General features: G+C 37.5%; 4 protein-coding genes and 1 long non-coding RNA gene across 10 annotated transcripts in view; 2 read left to right on the top strand and 3 right to left on the bottom strand.

Annotated features, from left to right (window-relative positions):
- Positions 1-3,450, bottom strand: part of LOC104764000 (polyribonucleotide nucleotidyltransferase 1, chloroplastic) — a 9,409-nt gene extending 5,959 nt beyond the window's left edge. The window contains exons 1-13 of one of the 3 annotated variants that reach the window (XM_010487421.2): positions 3,073-3,450; positions 2,695-2,763; positions 2,462-2,568; positions 2,319-2,361; positions 2,151-2,234; positions 1,866-1,930; positions 1,615-1,771; positions 1,454-1,510; positions 1,253-1,366; positions 888-1,151; positions 710-784; positions 419-532; positions 202-294 (exon numbers count right to left, since the gene is read on the bottom strand). In XM_010487421.2, the coding sequence (XP_010485723.1) occupies positions 202-294; positions 419-532; positions 710-784; positions 888-1,151; positions 1,253-1,366; positions 1,454-1,510; positions 1,615-1,771; positions 1,866-1,930; positions 2,151-2,234; positions 2,319-2,361; positions 2,462-2,568; positions 2,695-2,763; positions 3,073-3,369 (1,539 nt within the window). In that variant the 5' untranslated portion in view covers positions 3,370-3,450. The remainder of the gene's footprint in view (positions 1-201; positions 295-418; positions 533-709; positions 785-887; positions 1,152-1,252; positions 1,367-1,453; positions 1,511-1,614; positions 1,772-1,865; positions 1,931-2,150; positions 2,235-2,318; positions 2,362-2,461; positions 2,569-2,694; positions 2,764-3,072) is intronic. The other 2 variants (XM_019241393.1, XM_019241392.1) reach the window with 2 other exon arrangements.
- Positions 5,053-5,666, top strand: LOC104763998. Its single transcript, XR_763711.2, has 3 exons — positions 5,053-5,134; positions 5,245-5,330; positions 5,429-5,666. It is a non-coding gene; the product is annotated as an uncharacterized LOC104763998 (long non-coding RNA).
- Positions 5,699-7,736, bottom strand: LOC104763999 (protein PNS1-like). The gene is made up of 3 exons (XM_010487420.2): positions 7,564-7,736; positions 6,184-7,332; positions 5,699-6,079 (listed from the first exon to the last, which is right to left on the bottom strand). Exons 1-3 carry the CDS (start codon positions 7,663-7,665, stop codon positions 5,882-5,884), a joined length of 1,449 nt encoding a protein of 482 aa, XP_010485722.1. The 5' UTR covers positions 7,666-7,736; the 3' UTR covers positions 5,699-5,881.
- Positions 10,413-13,250, top strand: LOC104763997 (beta-glucuronosyltransferase GlcAT14A-like). Of its 3 annotated transcripts, XM_019240656.1 has the most exons (5): positions 10,413-10,961; positions 11,512-11,587; positions 12,025-12,100; positions 12,291-12,406; positions 12,653-13,250. In XM_019240656.1, exons 1-5 carry the CDS (start codon positions 10,545-10,547, stop codon positions 13,102-13,104), a joined length of 1,137 nt encoding a protein of 378 aa, XP_019096201.1. In that variant the 5' UTR covers positions 10,413-10,544; the 3' UTR covers positions 13,105-13,250. The 3 variants fall into 3 exon arrangements, with proteins under 3 accessions (XP_019096201.1, XP_019096202.1, XP_010485719.1); XM_010487417.2 differs by lacking the exon at positions 10,413-10,961 and having other exon boundaries at positions 11,013-11,587; XM_019240657.1 differs by lacking the exons at positions 10,413-10,961; positions 12,291-12,406 and having other exon boundaries at positions 11,003-11,587; positions 12,653-12,710.
- LOC104763996 (protein QUIRKY-like) overlaps positions 13,794-14,905 on the bottom strand; it is a 4,600-nt gene continuing 3,488 nt past the window's right edge. Inside the window, exon 2 of one of the 2 annotated variants that reach the window (XM_010487416.1) lies at positions 13,794-14,841. In XM_010487416.1, coding sequence (XP_010485718.1) covers positions 13,903-14,841 — 939 coding nt within the window. In that variant the 3' untranslated portion in view covers positions 13,794-13,902. Of the gene's footprint in view, positions 14,886-14,905 lie in introns of both variants that reach the window. The other variant, XM_010487414.1, reaches the window with a different exon arrangement.

Raw genomic sequence — 14,905 nt, 5'->3', positions numbered from 1 at the left:
TCACCAACAGACGATGGAGGAAAAGTGTACTGAAACATCACAATGAGTATCTTAGAAAATCTCTTTAAGCTCAACAAGAAAATGAAAGAAGACACTAAGAATCGAATTTTCTCGAAATAGACATTAAATGTAAACGTGCAACAAACCACAGCATATGACTAATAATAACAGAGTGAGAAGAAGAACAAATTTTGAAGAGACCTGAAGATAGAACCTCTTGTATTCATCAGAACCCTCAAGGTTGTCAATTCTCTGCGCCATTTGTTTATCACCAAGAGTAACAACTGCCAGTGCCTGAAACAATCATACAATAATGTTCCTTATCGAACCAATTTCGTTAACATACATCTAACACAAAGGATTGACATATGAAATAGCAACACAGGATTCCCCCAGAGGACAACACTCATGTTGTTACCTGTGTTTCACCACGTGTGAACAGAGTACTTCCGTGTGCCCTTGGAAGCAGTCCACATCTTGAATTAATAGGACGAATCTCATCCAGAGTCCGACCATCACTTCTTTTACCTCCCTAGGGATGTAGAAATGTGTAATACGAAATCAATAAAACTTGTTCCAAAAAAGTGAAAACAAAATTGAAAATTTAGGAAAGATACTGACAGTTGTCGACTTTGAACATGTTAAGCATGATCTTTTACCGTAGTGTAGTCAATAAATGCTTCAATGAGAAAAAATCCTATCAACATACCTCAACAATTCGCCTTCGTAGGAGCTTCGACGATACTTCTTTGAAGACCAGCTTGACATCTACTTCAGAAAATAGCTAGTAAAAGGCAATGACTACTTTGTTAACATTGCATTAAAAAAAATGAGTAGGAGAAAGGGTCAATTTCAAGTTATTGTGTAGAAAGGGTTAAGAGACTCACCAAAGGAATAGGTTTACGGGGGATGGGTCTAATGTGAACGTCACCTTGGTCCACCTCACCTTCAGGAACAACTTCCTCATCCTCGTCTTCATCCTCCAACAGATCCGGTTGTGCTTCTATAGTTCCAAATGCTTCCTCATCAATAACATATCCCTTCTCTGTCAGTATTGTTAAGACCTTTTCTTCCAGGGACGATATGGCTTTCCTTCTCGATATTTTGCTCTTAATTTGTAGCGCTTTAGACAATTCCTCACCAGCAAGTTCCTGTGTACAGAAAGCAATTCATTTGACACATGATTTACAAGATAATATAACTGCATTTGCATTCTGGCAAACCAAAATGGAAACAAGGTGTATAAACATACTTTCACATGCTTGTATAGCTCAGGAGGTGGTAATCTAATAGCGTCAAGCATTTTGGGCTTTCCATGTTTCTTTGCTAAAGCTTCAATAGCAATGCATGTAGCCTGTACAGCTTCCTGGTAAAAATTTGAAAAAGTCACACATTCAGTACCTAATCTAGATCTTTCAAAATTGAAATAACCACAATCAAAAAATCGAAATACCTGTCCAACTTTAACAGCTTGGAGCAGCATCTCCTCAGGAAGAAAATTACTGTATCCCTGCAATCCCATATTTTGTAATGAGCAAGGGCTGAGTCAAGATTAAGCAGAACAAGATGAAATGTGCAAATCTTGCAAACTCAGGTAAAGATTAGAGTTCACACCTCTATTGTTAAAATTGCAGTATCTGTTCCAGCTAGAAACAAATCTAGTTGTGATTCTTCCATCTCCTTCACGGTTGGATTGACGATGAATTCACCCCCAATAAGACCAACCCGAACTCCTGCAACCGCTTTCGCATTTGGTACTTCTGAAAGAGCTCTGTGGTTTTCATTCATTACACAAGCCATGTCAACGTCCCCAAGATAAAGAAACTTCACTAATATGAAAACGGAAACTAGATAACCCTACATACACAGCAATTCCAGCAGATGTAACAGCTAAAGCATCAGGTGCGTGTAATCCATCGTAGCTCAAAACCTGAATCAAGGAAAAGAATACAATCATCACATACATGTTTTTAAGTAATCATAAAAATGTAAGTTATTTCATGAAAAAAGTAGTAGGCACACAACACAAGAAATGCCATCTTACAGAGACAAAAGAAAGATGAGTAAAGAGAGGCGAAAAGAAACAGTCCTTACTTCCCAAATAACCCCATCCAAAAAGTACTTGAATAGTATTGAAAAGAAGGCCTTACCCAGGATAATATCTGAGTTTCATTGTAGAAACCTTTGGGCATAGTGGGGCGTATAGGTCTATCGATCAACCTACAAATCAGAACCTGCATAACCATAAAGTGTTAGAAACATGTTAAGAAATATGGAGAAATAAAAGTAGCCCAACATCGTTTAGCATAAGATAATACCTCATGATCTTTGGTCCTCCCTTCTCGCTTGAAAAATCCACCACTGCATCATAAGAAGTTCCATCATCATTTAGGCTATGATGTAGTTTTCATGTAGCAAGAGGCTCCAAAATAGCAAAGTATTGAAGAATAGAAACGCGTACCTAGTTCGACCTACAGCTGAGAAACGCTCCTGATAGTGAACATAAAGGGGAAGAAAATCTGATGGCTCACTGGGAACATCAGCTAGACAAACGGTTGTGTAGACAATCTACAATGGAAAAGTAAACATAGTAAAAATTAGATGTGAAACACCCATCACAGCTACCTTATATAACAGACTAGAGAATAAACAAGTAAATAGACGATAAATTTGAAGACGAAGAAGGACACTTACAGTTTCTCCATCTGTCACCGTTACAGCTGAGCTTGCTTGCCTCCCCATAAGACCAGTCTCTACTAAAATCTGGATAGTAAAGAAACTAACAAAGGTCACCACATACATCCTTAAAGCTTCTCTCTACTATAAAAGATAAGGAACTCAAATCCATGGTCATTAACCACACCAATTCAACCAAGTCTATCACTTTACAAAACAAATCATCTCCCAAACCAAAGTTCAAAGCAAAAGACTACAGCTTTAATAAATAAAATTGCTTGAAGCTTCTCTCTACTATAAAAGATAAGGGTGACTCAAATCCTAGGCAAAAGTCTATCACTTTACAAAACAAATCATCTCCGAATCCGAAGTTTAAAGCTTTTATGAATACATTACCTCTCTATTGCCGAAGGGGATTTTGACAGAAACGTGGTTAGGAAAAGGCAAAGCCCCATCGCCGACAGAGTCAGCTTCTTCGGTAGCATCAGGTCTAACTAGAGCTCTGACACTGAATTTACCGGCGCCACTTGCGGAGAGAAGAGAGAGGGAGCACAATTTTCCTCCTCCGCCGCGGCTGCTACGGTCGCCGGAGTTGAGACGAGGGAAATTCCGAGAACGGCAAAGCCTGCTCCGGCGAACTGGCCAGAAGTGCGGAGTACTACTATGAAGTGCGTTACTGGGACTCGTCAGCATCTTCTTCTTCTTCCTCTTCGTTGAATTGAGAGAGAGAGAGAGAGAGAGAGAGAGAGAGAGAGAGTGAAAGAGAAAGAGAAAGAGAAAGAGAAAGAGAGACTTTATCCGTTCTTTTGCAGACGCGGGAGCGTCTCCTGTGACTCTGTGTGTGTGAGAGTTTCCAGGCGTCGCGTTTTCCGGTTTTGAACTAAACCGGTTTTTTAATTACTCAGTTGATATTTGCAGAACCAAAGTAGTATATACCCAATAATTAGAGGTCTGATTTGATTTCTTGGTAATTTGGAATACAAATATCTTAATTTTTATGGCTAATAAGTAATAATAATACATTGAAATTAATTGGTTAATTTCTATTAATATTGAGATTTTACGTGTGAACCGTGTAGATAAAGACTAGCAAGTTGAACCGAGTGGTTCGGCTCCTGGTTCGAGTTTTAAGCTGGTCTATATATATATATATATGACAATCCTCTAAAAAAAAAACTTCAAACCCTTTGAATCATGCACCTATATATAATACATAGATACATCACTCAAAAGACTAACAAATTTACGATTGAAGATTTTTCTTTGTTATGGATTTTAACAAATTTATTTATTTTGCACCGAACAAATATTTTGTTAAGTTGCCATGCAAATTGAAGTTAGTTTTATTTATCATACTCTAATTGATTTTTTTTAATGTGTTTTTTATTGAATTATTTTTTTTAATAAAAATTGCAATTAACGACAATCATCACATGTGTACTCTTTTTCTACTCTTTAAAAAAAATCCACTGCTTCTGAAATCTTGGCAGACGCTTTTGCTCCGATTGTCCAGTCAGCCATCTTGAGAATATTCAAGGTCTTTTTTCTTTTACCTCTAGCCACAACACTCATTTATCATTGACAGCTTTTCTAAACCCTCTTCAACAACACCAACAATTTCGGTATCCGTCAGAAAAAAAAAATAATAATAATAATAAAAAGTGAAAATTTCGATACAAATTGCTAAGTGAACACCTCCCACCCACCCCCAAATTTCATCTTTAGGGTTTTTGGTTTTCAGGGTTTATTATTTGTGCTTTATAGCACAAAAGATCATTATATCTAAACGTGTTTGTTTATTTGATGTATAATTTTACAAGTTAGATTACAAATCCAATATCTTATATTAAGCTAAATGTGTTTTTGGGAGTGATCGGGTGTTCAGTTCTTCCAATTCAATTGGATTTTGTTTTCCAAAATCAAAATTTAATATTAATTAATCAAATGAAAACAAATTAATAATTAATATACATGGCATGTTTGTAAATAAGTTCTAAGTTTAGGATTTATTTGCTAAATGTCATCACAAATGTATAGAAATTTACTGGTTAACTTGTATTTAATAATGAGATTTATGTGCCAACCGTGTAGATAGACTAGCAAGTTAAACCGAGTGGTTCAGCTCTATAATTGGTTATTACTCCTGGTTTGAGTAATACAGACTGTACTAGATTACGACGACCAAAAAGGAAAACGACAATTGTAGGATTAAATGTACCCTCTAACCACGGACATTTGGACCGGTTTTATGAATAAACGACAGGCCCATTATAACCGACGACCAATACATACTTGAATTGTATGAATAATCGACAGGCCCATTAGATCATTTATATTTTTCGCCTTTTTTATAGAAAGAAACAAATCAGAGGAAGAGGAAGGTTTTTCTTTGCGGCAGCGGCAAGGTGGAATAATGTTACTTACTTCGATGGGGTTGTTGTTGGATCTTATGGTTACGGTAATAGTGAGAATTTCGTATGTGTGTGTATATCATTCTTGTGAGATTTATTATTCATTTTACAATATTTTGGTGATTGTTTCCTTTTTTTTTTTTTTTGCATACCTCAGAATTTATTAGGGTCTTTAATGAAAATATGATTTCGAAGAGAGATCAGGAAGAATTGAATATCCAGGAACAACGTCGTAAGGAAATGGTATGTGTATTGTGTGTTCAATAGGAATGTTTATTTTTTTCTTGCAGGCTAAGCTTCAAACCTCGACATCTAAACCAGGATGTTCATCTGTCTTTCAGGTATCCAAGGCGATGCATGATCTGGGTGTGTCAGATGAATGAACTATGTTTTTGTGGGCAGACCAAACAAGAAAAAAATTCTCTGGTTGTTGAACTTTTTTTGTTGTTATATATTTGGAATTTGCAATATAAGTCCTGGTTTAGATGACAGTATTGTTTCATCTTTCTTTTCTAAATTGAAAGATTTGATCTAGATGATAAGAATTACAATGTTAATGCCAAATTTTATGTGATGATATCGATGGAATCAAACAAAAAGCTCCAGAAAGATTTCTCAAGATGATAAGAATTACAATGTAAATATGTACATTGTTTCTTTAGCTGAAGGTTTTACATATGAACACGCTGAATCTAATATTTTGCCAATCAATAGAATCTATTAAGCTTGAAGAAAGATAGAAAAATATACTAATGCTAATGTTTACATGTTTGTGGTGAGTCTCCCCTCAAGAGTCAACAATTATTATAAGTATCTTCTTCTCTCTCTCTACCCATCTCAAGCTCTCTGTTGTCTCGGTGAGCACTTAACATTTGAAGACGCTGAATACGATGTGGAATCGTACCGTCAAACCGCACACTGTGAGGATCTTCAGAATAAGCTACATAGTAAGCCAAGACACATGCCTGTACCCACGCCAAAGCTACCCTTCCCTGAACAGACACACAAAACCAGGTACATAACATAAGCTACTTTTTGTCCAAGGCAATGTTGATCATCTTTACGGCTAATTGCCTTAGAAATACTTATCTCTTACCACGAAATATCCAATCATGAAAGCATATAGAGTCACTTCCAAGGCATAGTCCTTGTGGATCAACAACATCCATATTCCAGCAGTCAATGAAGAGACAGCTCCAACAGAAACCGCACTGAGGAAGCAGAAGGAGCTAGTCAGATCCGAATCAATCAGTTTCTCTAACCCACTTGTACTTCTGAACTTATTCCAAGTGTCACTCGAAGCCTCCACGAATCCTTTATCATAAGTTCCCACATGTACAAAGCCCCATCTGTTTCCAAGTGTAATGAGTTTGTTGGCAATGGAAGAGAAGCAATCAGCACCTGAATACATGACCTCATCGCTGCTCCCTGACATTAGATTAACGCTTCTGATCGACCCTCTGATGAATACGACGATTGGAACAAGCGTCGAGCCAATGCAGATGCTCCCAACCAAGTGTTTCATAGTGATGCGAAAAGCATCCCAAGCGTCCATCTCTTCTCCATGAGCAAAGTTTACATATCTCGCCCTCGAGATCGCAACTTGTTGTACATTCTTGAGAACTTGCATTGTACACGCTAAGCTTATCAAGATTACGGATATGAACAATAGATCTAGACTTGTTCTAGTGGACGTTGCTCCTCCTATTCCAGTCAACAAAAAACCAGAGTAAACCAAGCTGACAGTGATTGATAAACAGACTACTTCTCTGGTTCTTGCAGGTGGAAATGCTGTAGCAAGTGACAATATCTTATCGGTGTATTCAAACCTGGTAGTGATCCAGCAACCATACAGAGACTGAGTAATGGCGAAAAGCACAAAAACTGAACCGATCCCTGCATCTACTGCCGAGCCTATAAGAACAAGCAAGATCCCTACCGAGCAGGTGAGTATTGGACTAAGCCAGAACGTTGCTCTGACTGCTCTAGATGGATTGTAGATAAAGATGCATTGCCAGGCTAAAGATGCAACTCCTGAGACAGCAACAGACGCTAGTAAAGGAGGGTACCATTTCTTGGGGTGGAAATGGTGTGAACTTGCTGAGATGAGACCGCGAATGGTGAGAACAATCACCAGAAGCGATATTAAGGTTAGTTGTGAGAAGAGAAGACCCTTGAAGAGGTTTCTAAAGAGTTTTCCTGCTATTGTTTGATGTGCGGTGGGAGGTGGTCTACCTTGTTGTTCCTGCAAAAGACAAACAAATTGGTTATCTCATCAACGGGTGATTCGAGGCTGGTTAATGTGAATTCGATATGAACATGATGCAAGAAAAAAAAGCACCATTGAGAAACAAGAAGATAGAAGAAAACTGAGTCTTGGATTTGTTTGAGTCAAGAAATAAACAGAGATGGAGAAGATACAGAGATCAAGAAAGGAGTTTCCTGTTTCTTGATTCAAAAGTGAGAAATAACATACCTTGAAGGCGATTGGAGAAGAAGAAGGAGGAAGAGGAGACATTGTTCTTGGTTCTTGAATCTGCAAGCGAGAGGCATGGCCGTTGCTTGTTGGTGTAGGCATAACTGCGTTGTATTTGCCAGGAGTGTTCCTTGAAACCCAAGTTCCACTTAACCATCTTCATCAATCATTCATTCTTCTGTATATATGTATATACATACACATCTTAGTCAATCACTTCTTTTATTTTATTGATGTTTTATTAAATTAGTTTCGAATATTTAATAGACATACTTTATTGTTCCATTACTTTGACTTACTCCATCTTTAAACTAAACCTACACTTTATATTGTTGTCTTGACTTTTTAATTAAAGTTTCCTTATTTCCTGATCCCCCAAGAAATTAACATTATCAATCTTTTCATTTGGTCTAACATACATACTCCACAAACTTATGGTTATACGTTTTACATACACATTAAATTGTTTTGTTTGTCTTTTCTTTCTGTTAGGTTTATATGTTGGTAGTAATTGATACATGTAGGTTCATCTTGGCTACCTACTCCATGTAATATAATATACGATCTAAAATTCCACAATTGTCTTTCTCAACTTCCTTGGTTCCAATCAAGTATGATTTTGTTGACGTGTTTGATAACATGGCAGATGGTGGTGTCTTTGAATCTTTTCGTTAATTTTTACATTGGTGGTATTTATTTGTGCATAATCATATGATGGATGAGATGGAGACATGTATAACATTATAATGATAAGTTTAATGTGCAAATATTTAGTTTCCCTGTTTCTGTCAACTTCCTCTTTTCTATACATTATACTTATGGTCTGCGGAGTAAAATTACAAAAGTGATAGTTGAAGTTATTTGAAGCAACGAAAGAAACTATATAAGATATTTCAAGGAAAAGGAAAAAGAAAAGAGAAACGAGAGTACACAAACTAAATACGTTTGCTCAGTTTTTTCCTTTATGCCTTTGTTGTTACTTTTAGGCGTGAGAGATGATAAGTACCGAAACTTTATCATCCACAGGATTGCTATGAATATTCAATATTCTGTCTTCTTTTTATTTTGCAATCTTTATGATTAAGAAATTTCGGAACAACACATATATTTTGCAAATAATTGTAGCCGTTATGAAAAAGTTAATTAATTAAAATAAATGATATATAGGTCTCAACATTGTCTTTAACTAGAATTACTCGACAACTTTAGCCATAAAAATGTATCATTGTGTTGTCAGGAAACTAACAACTTTCTGTTACTTAAATGAAGTTTCATTTTTAATTTTATAACTGAATGTATTAAATAAAAATTAAAATTAGAACTATAAATGTTTGTGCTCTCTATAATGACAGAAGAATAATTAAAATATATATATAAATATATATATATATTTTTTTTTAAACTAAAAAGATTGATTTATTGTGAGAGAGAAAATAGAAAATGATGATGGTGAGGTTGGTCAAGATGGATTGCTTACTCCTGTACTCGAAAGCGTACAAATCAATACCTAAAGCAAAAAAGACAAATTAGGTAAAGTGGACCTTCGTACTAGTTACCAACTCAAACATTCCACAAGTACACAAATGATAATCTATAACCATTATCACATGGAAATTTACATCAACACGTTAAATCTTTTTTTTTTTTTTAGCGTGGCTCTCTCTCCCTACGAAACTGTAATAAAATAAAATTATGAATTAGAGAAATTAGCATTTTATAATAGTTGATCATGTTAAGTATCTTTGACAAGGTCTAAACAAACCCCAGAAACAAATTTACAAAGTACATAGGCCTTATTGGGCCTCTATCGAGCTCCTGACCAAAATGGTTCAAACCCGAACAAACCAGAGTACATCATACACTACATGTAACAACGTACTCGGTTCTGGATTGACATTTTAAAATGTGTAAATTACTCTGCACTAAACCAAGTTTGTTCGAATACTGTAGTTCGATCCGAAAAAAAATGAAAGAAAAAAAAAAAGTAAATCAAATTGGGTAAATTTCAGTCTCTTAAAAATGTATGTACTTATTTACTATAAAAAATCGAAGAACCAAAAACAAAATGTATCATCGGTCGGACCGGACGTACTCAAACAATTTGACATCATCCACAAATTCGGCCAACCACTTACATTAATATCAGCTCGTTGGGAATTTACAAGTGTATCCCTGCTAAATTCCAAAATCTTACCCGCTAGAATAAGGTTATTAACGTAAACTGACTTCACACACACACACGTGAGTAGCGAGAGTTTGAAGATCTAAAGAACATGTGGAAGAATGTGAGAGATAAGGACAGATGGAGGACTTAGCTTCAAAGCAAGGAACCCCAAATCTTACTTACTTACTGCCTTTTCTTTTAGATTTTCTGAACTCTCCCTTCTTATAGTTAGATTTGTCTGAACTTTTAAAATCATTCCTATTTCCATTTATCTCTTTTCAAAAACAATTTTTACATGATCAGTAAATGTACCTTTTTGTGTGGTGGTAGTAAATAAACATGCTTTTATCGGGTTAAAATTTAGAAGCACTAGACCCCACTGGCTAAATTTTATATGTTTTTGGGGGGGATACAAATACTTTTTCATACGGCCATACCAATACACAAATAATTGATTTTTTTTTTCATTCTTTATTTTTGGGGTTAATATTTCCCTTAATTTGTTTGTTGATCCATCTTTATATCAAGTTTGGTGACAAATATCTCTCAAGCTATTGGTGATGAATATATTAAGTACGGAATTTAATTCCACTATAGAACTTATAACAGATTAACACGTTTTTATGTGATTACTAAGATTAGAACTGGGAGTTTGTTCATATTTCAGACTATTTGGGCAATAACATAAACATACAAAAATAAAGGGGTACCTTTGTGATTTTACAAACTATCCATCACTAAACCACAATAAACTGTCTCGTCTCAAGAAGAGAGTTTCGAAGAAAAAAAACACAGAGAGAGAGAGAGAGAGACAAGAATGGCGATGAAGAAACTGTTGATGATCTGCTTCTCTCTTACTTCACTCCTCTTCTCTCTTCTCTACATCATCCCCACTACCAAAACTCTATTCACTTCCTCAAAAATCCCTACTTTACCCCTCGAATCCAACCTAAACCACAGCTCTACCCTCCCCTGTTTCGCCTACCTAATCTCCGCCTCCAAAGGCGACGCTGGTAAACTCAAACGCCTCCTCCGATCTCTCTACCACCGAAGAAACCACTATTTGATCCATCTTGACCTGGAGGCGCCCGAGGAAGAGCATCTGGAGATGGCAAGGTTCGTAGCCGGAGAGCCTCTGTTTCAGCCGGAGGGTAATGTGATGATCGTCGGGAAACCGAATCTGGTGACTTACAGAGGACCGACGATGCTTGCGACGACGCTTCACGCAATGGCGNTAAACATACAAAAATAAAGGGGTACCTTTGTGATTTTACAAACTATCCATCACTAAACCACAATAAACTGTCTCGTCTCAAGAAGAGAGTTTCGAAGAAAAAAAACACAGAGAGAGAGAGAGAGAGACAAGAATGGCGATGAAGAAACTGTTGATGATCTGCTTCTCTCTTACTTCACTCCTCTTCTCTCTTCTCTACATCATCCCCACTACCAAAACTCTATTCACTTCCTCAAAAATCCCTACTTTACCCCTCGAATCCAACCTAAACCACAGCTCTACCCTCCCCTGTTTCGCCTACCTAATCTCCGCCTCCAAAGGCGACGCTGGTAAACTCAAACGCCTCCTCCGATCTCTCTACCACCGAAGAAACCACTATTTGATCCATCTTGACCTGGAGGCGCCCGAGGAAGAGCATCTGGAGATGGCAAGGTTCGTAGCCGGAGAGCCTCTGTTTCAGCCGGAGGGTAATGTGATGATCGTCGGGAAACCGAATCTGGTGACTTACAGAGGACCGACGATGCTCGCGACGACGCTTCACGCAATGGCTTTGCTCTTGAGATGTTGTCGGTGGGATTGGTTCATCAATCTCAGTGCTTCTGATTACCCTCTCGTCACACAAGACGGTACGGTGAGTGAATTGATGATATAAACTGAATTAACTAACTTAGTTGATTAATCAAAAGTTTCCTATTTGGTTGGTTCGTTTAATTTGACATCTTTATTTAGAAACTTTTTTTTGGATTAGTCGATTAGGAATGGATCTAGGTTTGTGTGATCAAGGACGTACCATTCTAAGTTAAAGTCTGTATGTTTCTTTATTTGCTTCTAAACTTAATGATGATTCATAAAAATTTACAATGTAGTTTAGATTTTGGAATTATGATAAGAATGCAATGGTCAGGATTAGTTCGTCGTGATACATGAATGCACTTGTTGCGATCGGTTTAGGCATTGATTTTGGTGATTATCTATTTTTAATTAACTCTATAGTATAGTTTAGTATTTGTATGTGGTGATGTAAGTCTTTTGTAAACTTACTTAATTTATAAAATAAATGCAGATCTGATCTATGCGTTTTCTGAGTTGCCTAGAGATCTCAACTTCATACAGCACTCAAGCCGACTGGGATGGAAAATGTCAGTTTTAGTTTTTCTTCTTTTTCCTTTTCGAGTATTTTGTCATTGAAATTAACTATTCAATACTCTTAAAGGAGAAAAACAGAACTAGTGAAACTATGTTTTAAAAAAAAATAAGTGGTTTTAATAGCATTGTTGGTTTCGTAAGGAAAAAATTATGAACTTAATGTTGGTATGATAAAACGTGTAGGAACAAAAGAGGGAAACCAATAATAATAGATCCAGGGCTTTACAGCCTCAACAAGTCAGAGATTTGGTGGGTTAGCAATCAGCGAGCCCTCCCTACTTCTTTCAAGCTCTTCACAGGTAATGGCTTGCTTGCTTTACATAGTCATAGTGCATATATTTAGTAGTTCATAACTAGGAAAAGTCTTCCTTCATTTTCTAAAGAAGATATCATATTTATAAGTTTTCTTTTGGATTACCTAATAATTAGAAAGTTTACTTAGGTAAAAAGGGATAATAGTTAGAACTTAGAAGTAAACTTAGGCGAACTGTCTTTTTCTTTAGTTAGAAGATGATGATATAACATAGTATAAAATATCTTTTCAGGTTCTGCTTGGACACTCCTCTCAAGACCGTTCTCAGAATATTGCATAATAGGGTATGACAACTTACCAAGAACACTTCTTCTCTACTACACAAACTTCGTTTCATCCCCGGAAGGCTATTTTCAGACACTTATATGCAACTCGGATGAGTTCAAGAACACGACTGTGAACCACGACCTCCACTACATTGCCTGGGACAACCCGCCAAAGCAGCACCCTAAGATTCTAGGGACAAGGGATTACAGAAAGATGGTAATGAGCAACCGACCATTCGCAAGGAAGTTCAAGAGCAATGACCCTGTTCTCAATAGGATAGACCGAGAGATTCTGAGAAGGAAACGGAAACGTGGGTCTAAACGAGATACAGGTCCTGGTCCGGGGGCTAGAAGGTTGAAGAGTTTACTATTAAGGCTTTTGTTGAGAAAAAACTTTTTCAATAGACAATGTAGATAGGAAGTGTGAGTTACACAACTCTACATGAAAATACATTTGATCTTATTCTTTCTTGATTTTTTTGTTTGGGGTTGGTGTTTGTTCTTTAGTGATTTCATAAGGGAATAAACAAAATGTTTAGATATAATTTTAAAGTCATTTGAATGTTTTGGTGGGCGAAATTGTGATACTAGTACATGTTGAACAACGCCTCAACACGTACAATACATGCTTCTTCTATGAGATAAGAAACTGAAGATAATTGATCTAAAGTCTAAACTAATCCGGCGGTGACCGGTGACACCATTTTAATAGCTTCCTAAAATAGCCTTTTGCCTTTTTTGGTAACACAATCAATAATATTTTTCCTTTGTCTTTGGTCGGCGCGTGTTTGAGTTTTCCTTTTTCCCTAGAGCAGCGCTCCTACGACTACGAGGCAGCAACGGTCATCTACACCAACTTCGTTACCTAAAAACCACGAATCATATACGATTTTCTTTTGTCTGTTTGTTTTTTTAATGCGAATTTAATAATTTACGTTATCAATTAAATAATTGTCCCTACAAAGCACTAACGGTCTAATTCCCACCAATTGGTGAAGTTTACATCTTAAGGTCCACTCACGGACCCACCTCTTCAAATTTAAGAAGCTTTACTTTAGTAGAAAGAGAAGTAATTATTAAGATATATTGAAAAATAAAATAATTGAATATCTGAGGATTACTTTTTTTTTTGGACAACCGAATATCTGAGGATTACATGACCCAAAATAGATAAAAGAACAAAAAAAACACACGATTATAACCCTTTTTTCCCGAGTCACAGAATCTGATCTGACATCGAAGGAAGTCGCCGGAAAAAGTTGACCGGAACGGAAGGCATATCGTCTCTAAACCTCGGATGTCGAATGTAGTAAAAACCTGACCCCAAAATGAAGACTTTAAACGGCACGATGTAGAACAAAAACGACGCGAAAAGACAGAACACCACGAATATACACGTCGCACGTGGGTCTCTCCAGTTGAACAACGCCTCCACACGCTCCCCTTGAGCCGCCACGTCACCTAGCAAAGTCTGTGCCCGACCGGCCAGTGCCCTTAACCGGTCATACCTTATACGAACAACCTCCGGTGGTCTCGTCGCCGGGAAACCGTCAAACTCCTCGTCGAGCTCGTCAGGAGCGACAGAGTCAACGCAAGAGAAACGTGGGTCCACACTGTTGACTTTGACTCTACCACGGTAACGGAATCTTAAGGCTATGATCAAGAACGCGTACATGAAAACTGTTGGGAGGACTAAATGTGGACACAAGACGATGGCCACGAGAAGCAAGTGAACGAGAACGGTGGTTGGTGGGTGAACCCAAGTTCGAATCCCGTGAATCCAACGGGCTATAGTTGCGGCACGTGACAAGAACGTGATGACACGGAACCAATTAGCTTTGCTTCTCCTCATGCTCCACACATGATTGTCCGTGTCTAGCATGTATTGAACCACCTCTTGACCTAATGGAGGCTCAGACCGCGCTAGCCTGGCTGTCACGATACGCATAGCCGTGTGACGCAAAATGTCTTGTTGAGCTGGACCAAGCGGGCGGACGTAGTGCATCCTAGGTAGCATTGGTGTGACATAAGCTTGAATAATGCTTAGCCAAGATGGACAAGAGAATCTAACCGCGATCTCGATTTCTCCCATTTTCTTGGCTCCGCTTGGTAAGATCACGGTTAAGGTGTATGAGTTTAGGTAGACGCGGTTCATGTCGAGAGTCGAGAGGCGTACACGGACTTTCCCAACTCTAACATCTCTCCCTTGCTTTCCGGAT

This window comes from Camelina sativa, chromosome 19 (genome assembly GCF_000633955.1).
Source record: "Camelina sativa cultivar DH55 chromosome 19, Cs, whole genome shotgun sequence".
Classification (NCBI taxonomy): Eukaryota; Viridiplantae; Streptophyta; class Magnoliopsida; order Brassicales; family Brassicaceae; genus Camelina; species Camelina sativa.
The sequence above is the reverse complement of the archived record's forward strand: the minus strand, read 5'-3'. Positions and strand labels throughout refer to the sequence as shown.

Excerpts from the sequence above, each read along its gene's own strand:
- LOC104763999 (XM_010487420.2), bottom strand. The coding sequence starts at position 7,665 with ATGCCTACACCAACAAGCAACGGCCATGCCTCTCGCTTGCAGATTCAA. Across the intron at positions 7,333-7,563 it reads CTTCTCCAATCGCCTTCAAG|GAACAACAAGGTAGACCACC; the intron begins GTATGTTATTTC and ends TGTCTTTTGCAG. Across the intron at positions 6,080-6,183 it reads TCATGATTGGATATTTCGTG|GGAAGGGTAGCTTTGGCGTG; the intron begins GTAAGAGATAAG and ends GTGTCTGTTCAG.
- LOC104763997 (XM_019240656.1), top strand. The coding sequence starts at position 10,545 with ATGGCGATGAAGAAACTGTTGATGATCTGCTTCTCTCTTACTTCACTC. Across the intron at positions 12,101-12,290 it reads AGCCGACTGGGATGGAAAAT|GAACAAAAGAGGGAAACCAA; the intron begins GTCAGTTTTAGT and ends TAAAACGTGTAG. Across the intron at positions 12,407-12,652 it reads TTCTTTCAAGCTCTTCACAG|GTTCTGCTTGGACACTCCTC; the intron begins GTAATGGCTTGC and ends ATATCTTTTCAG.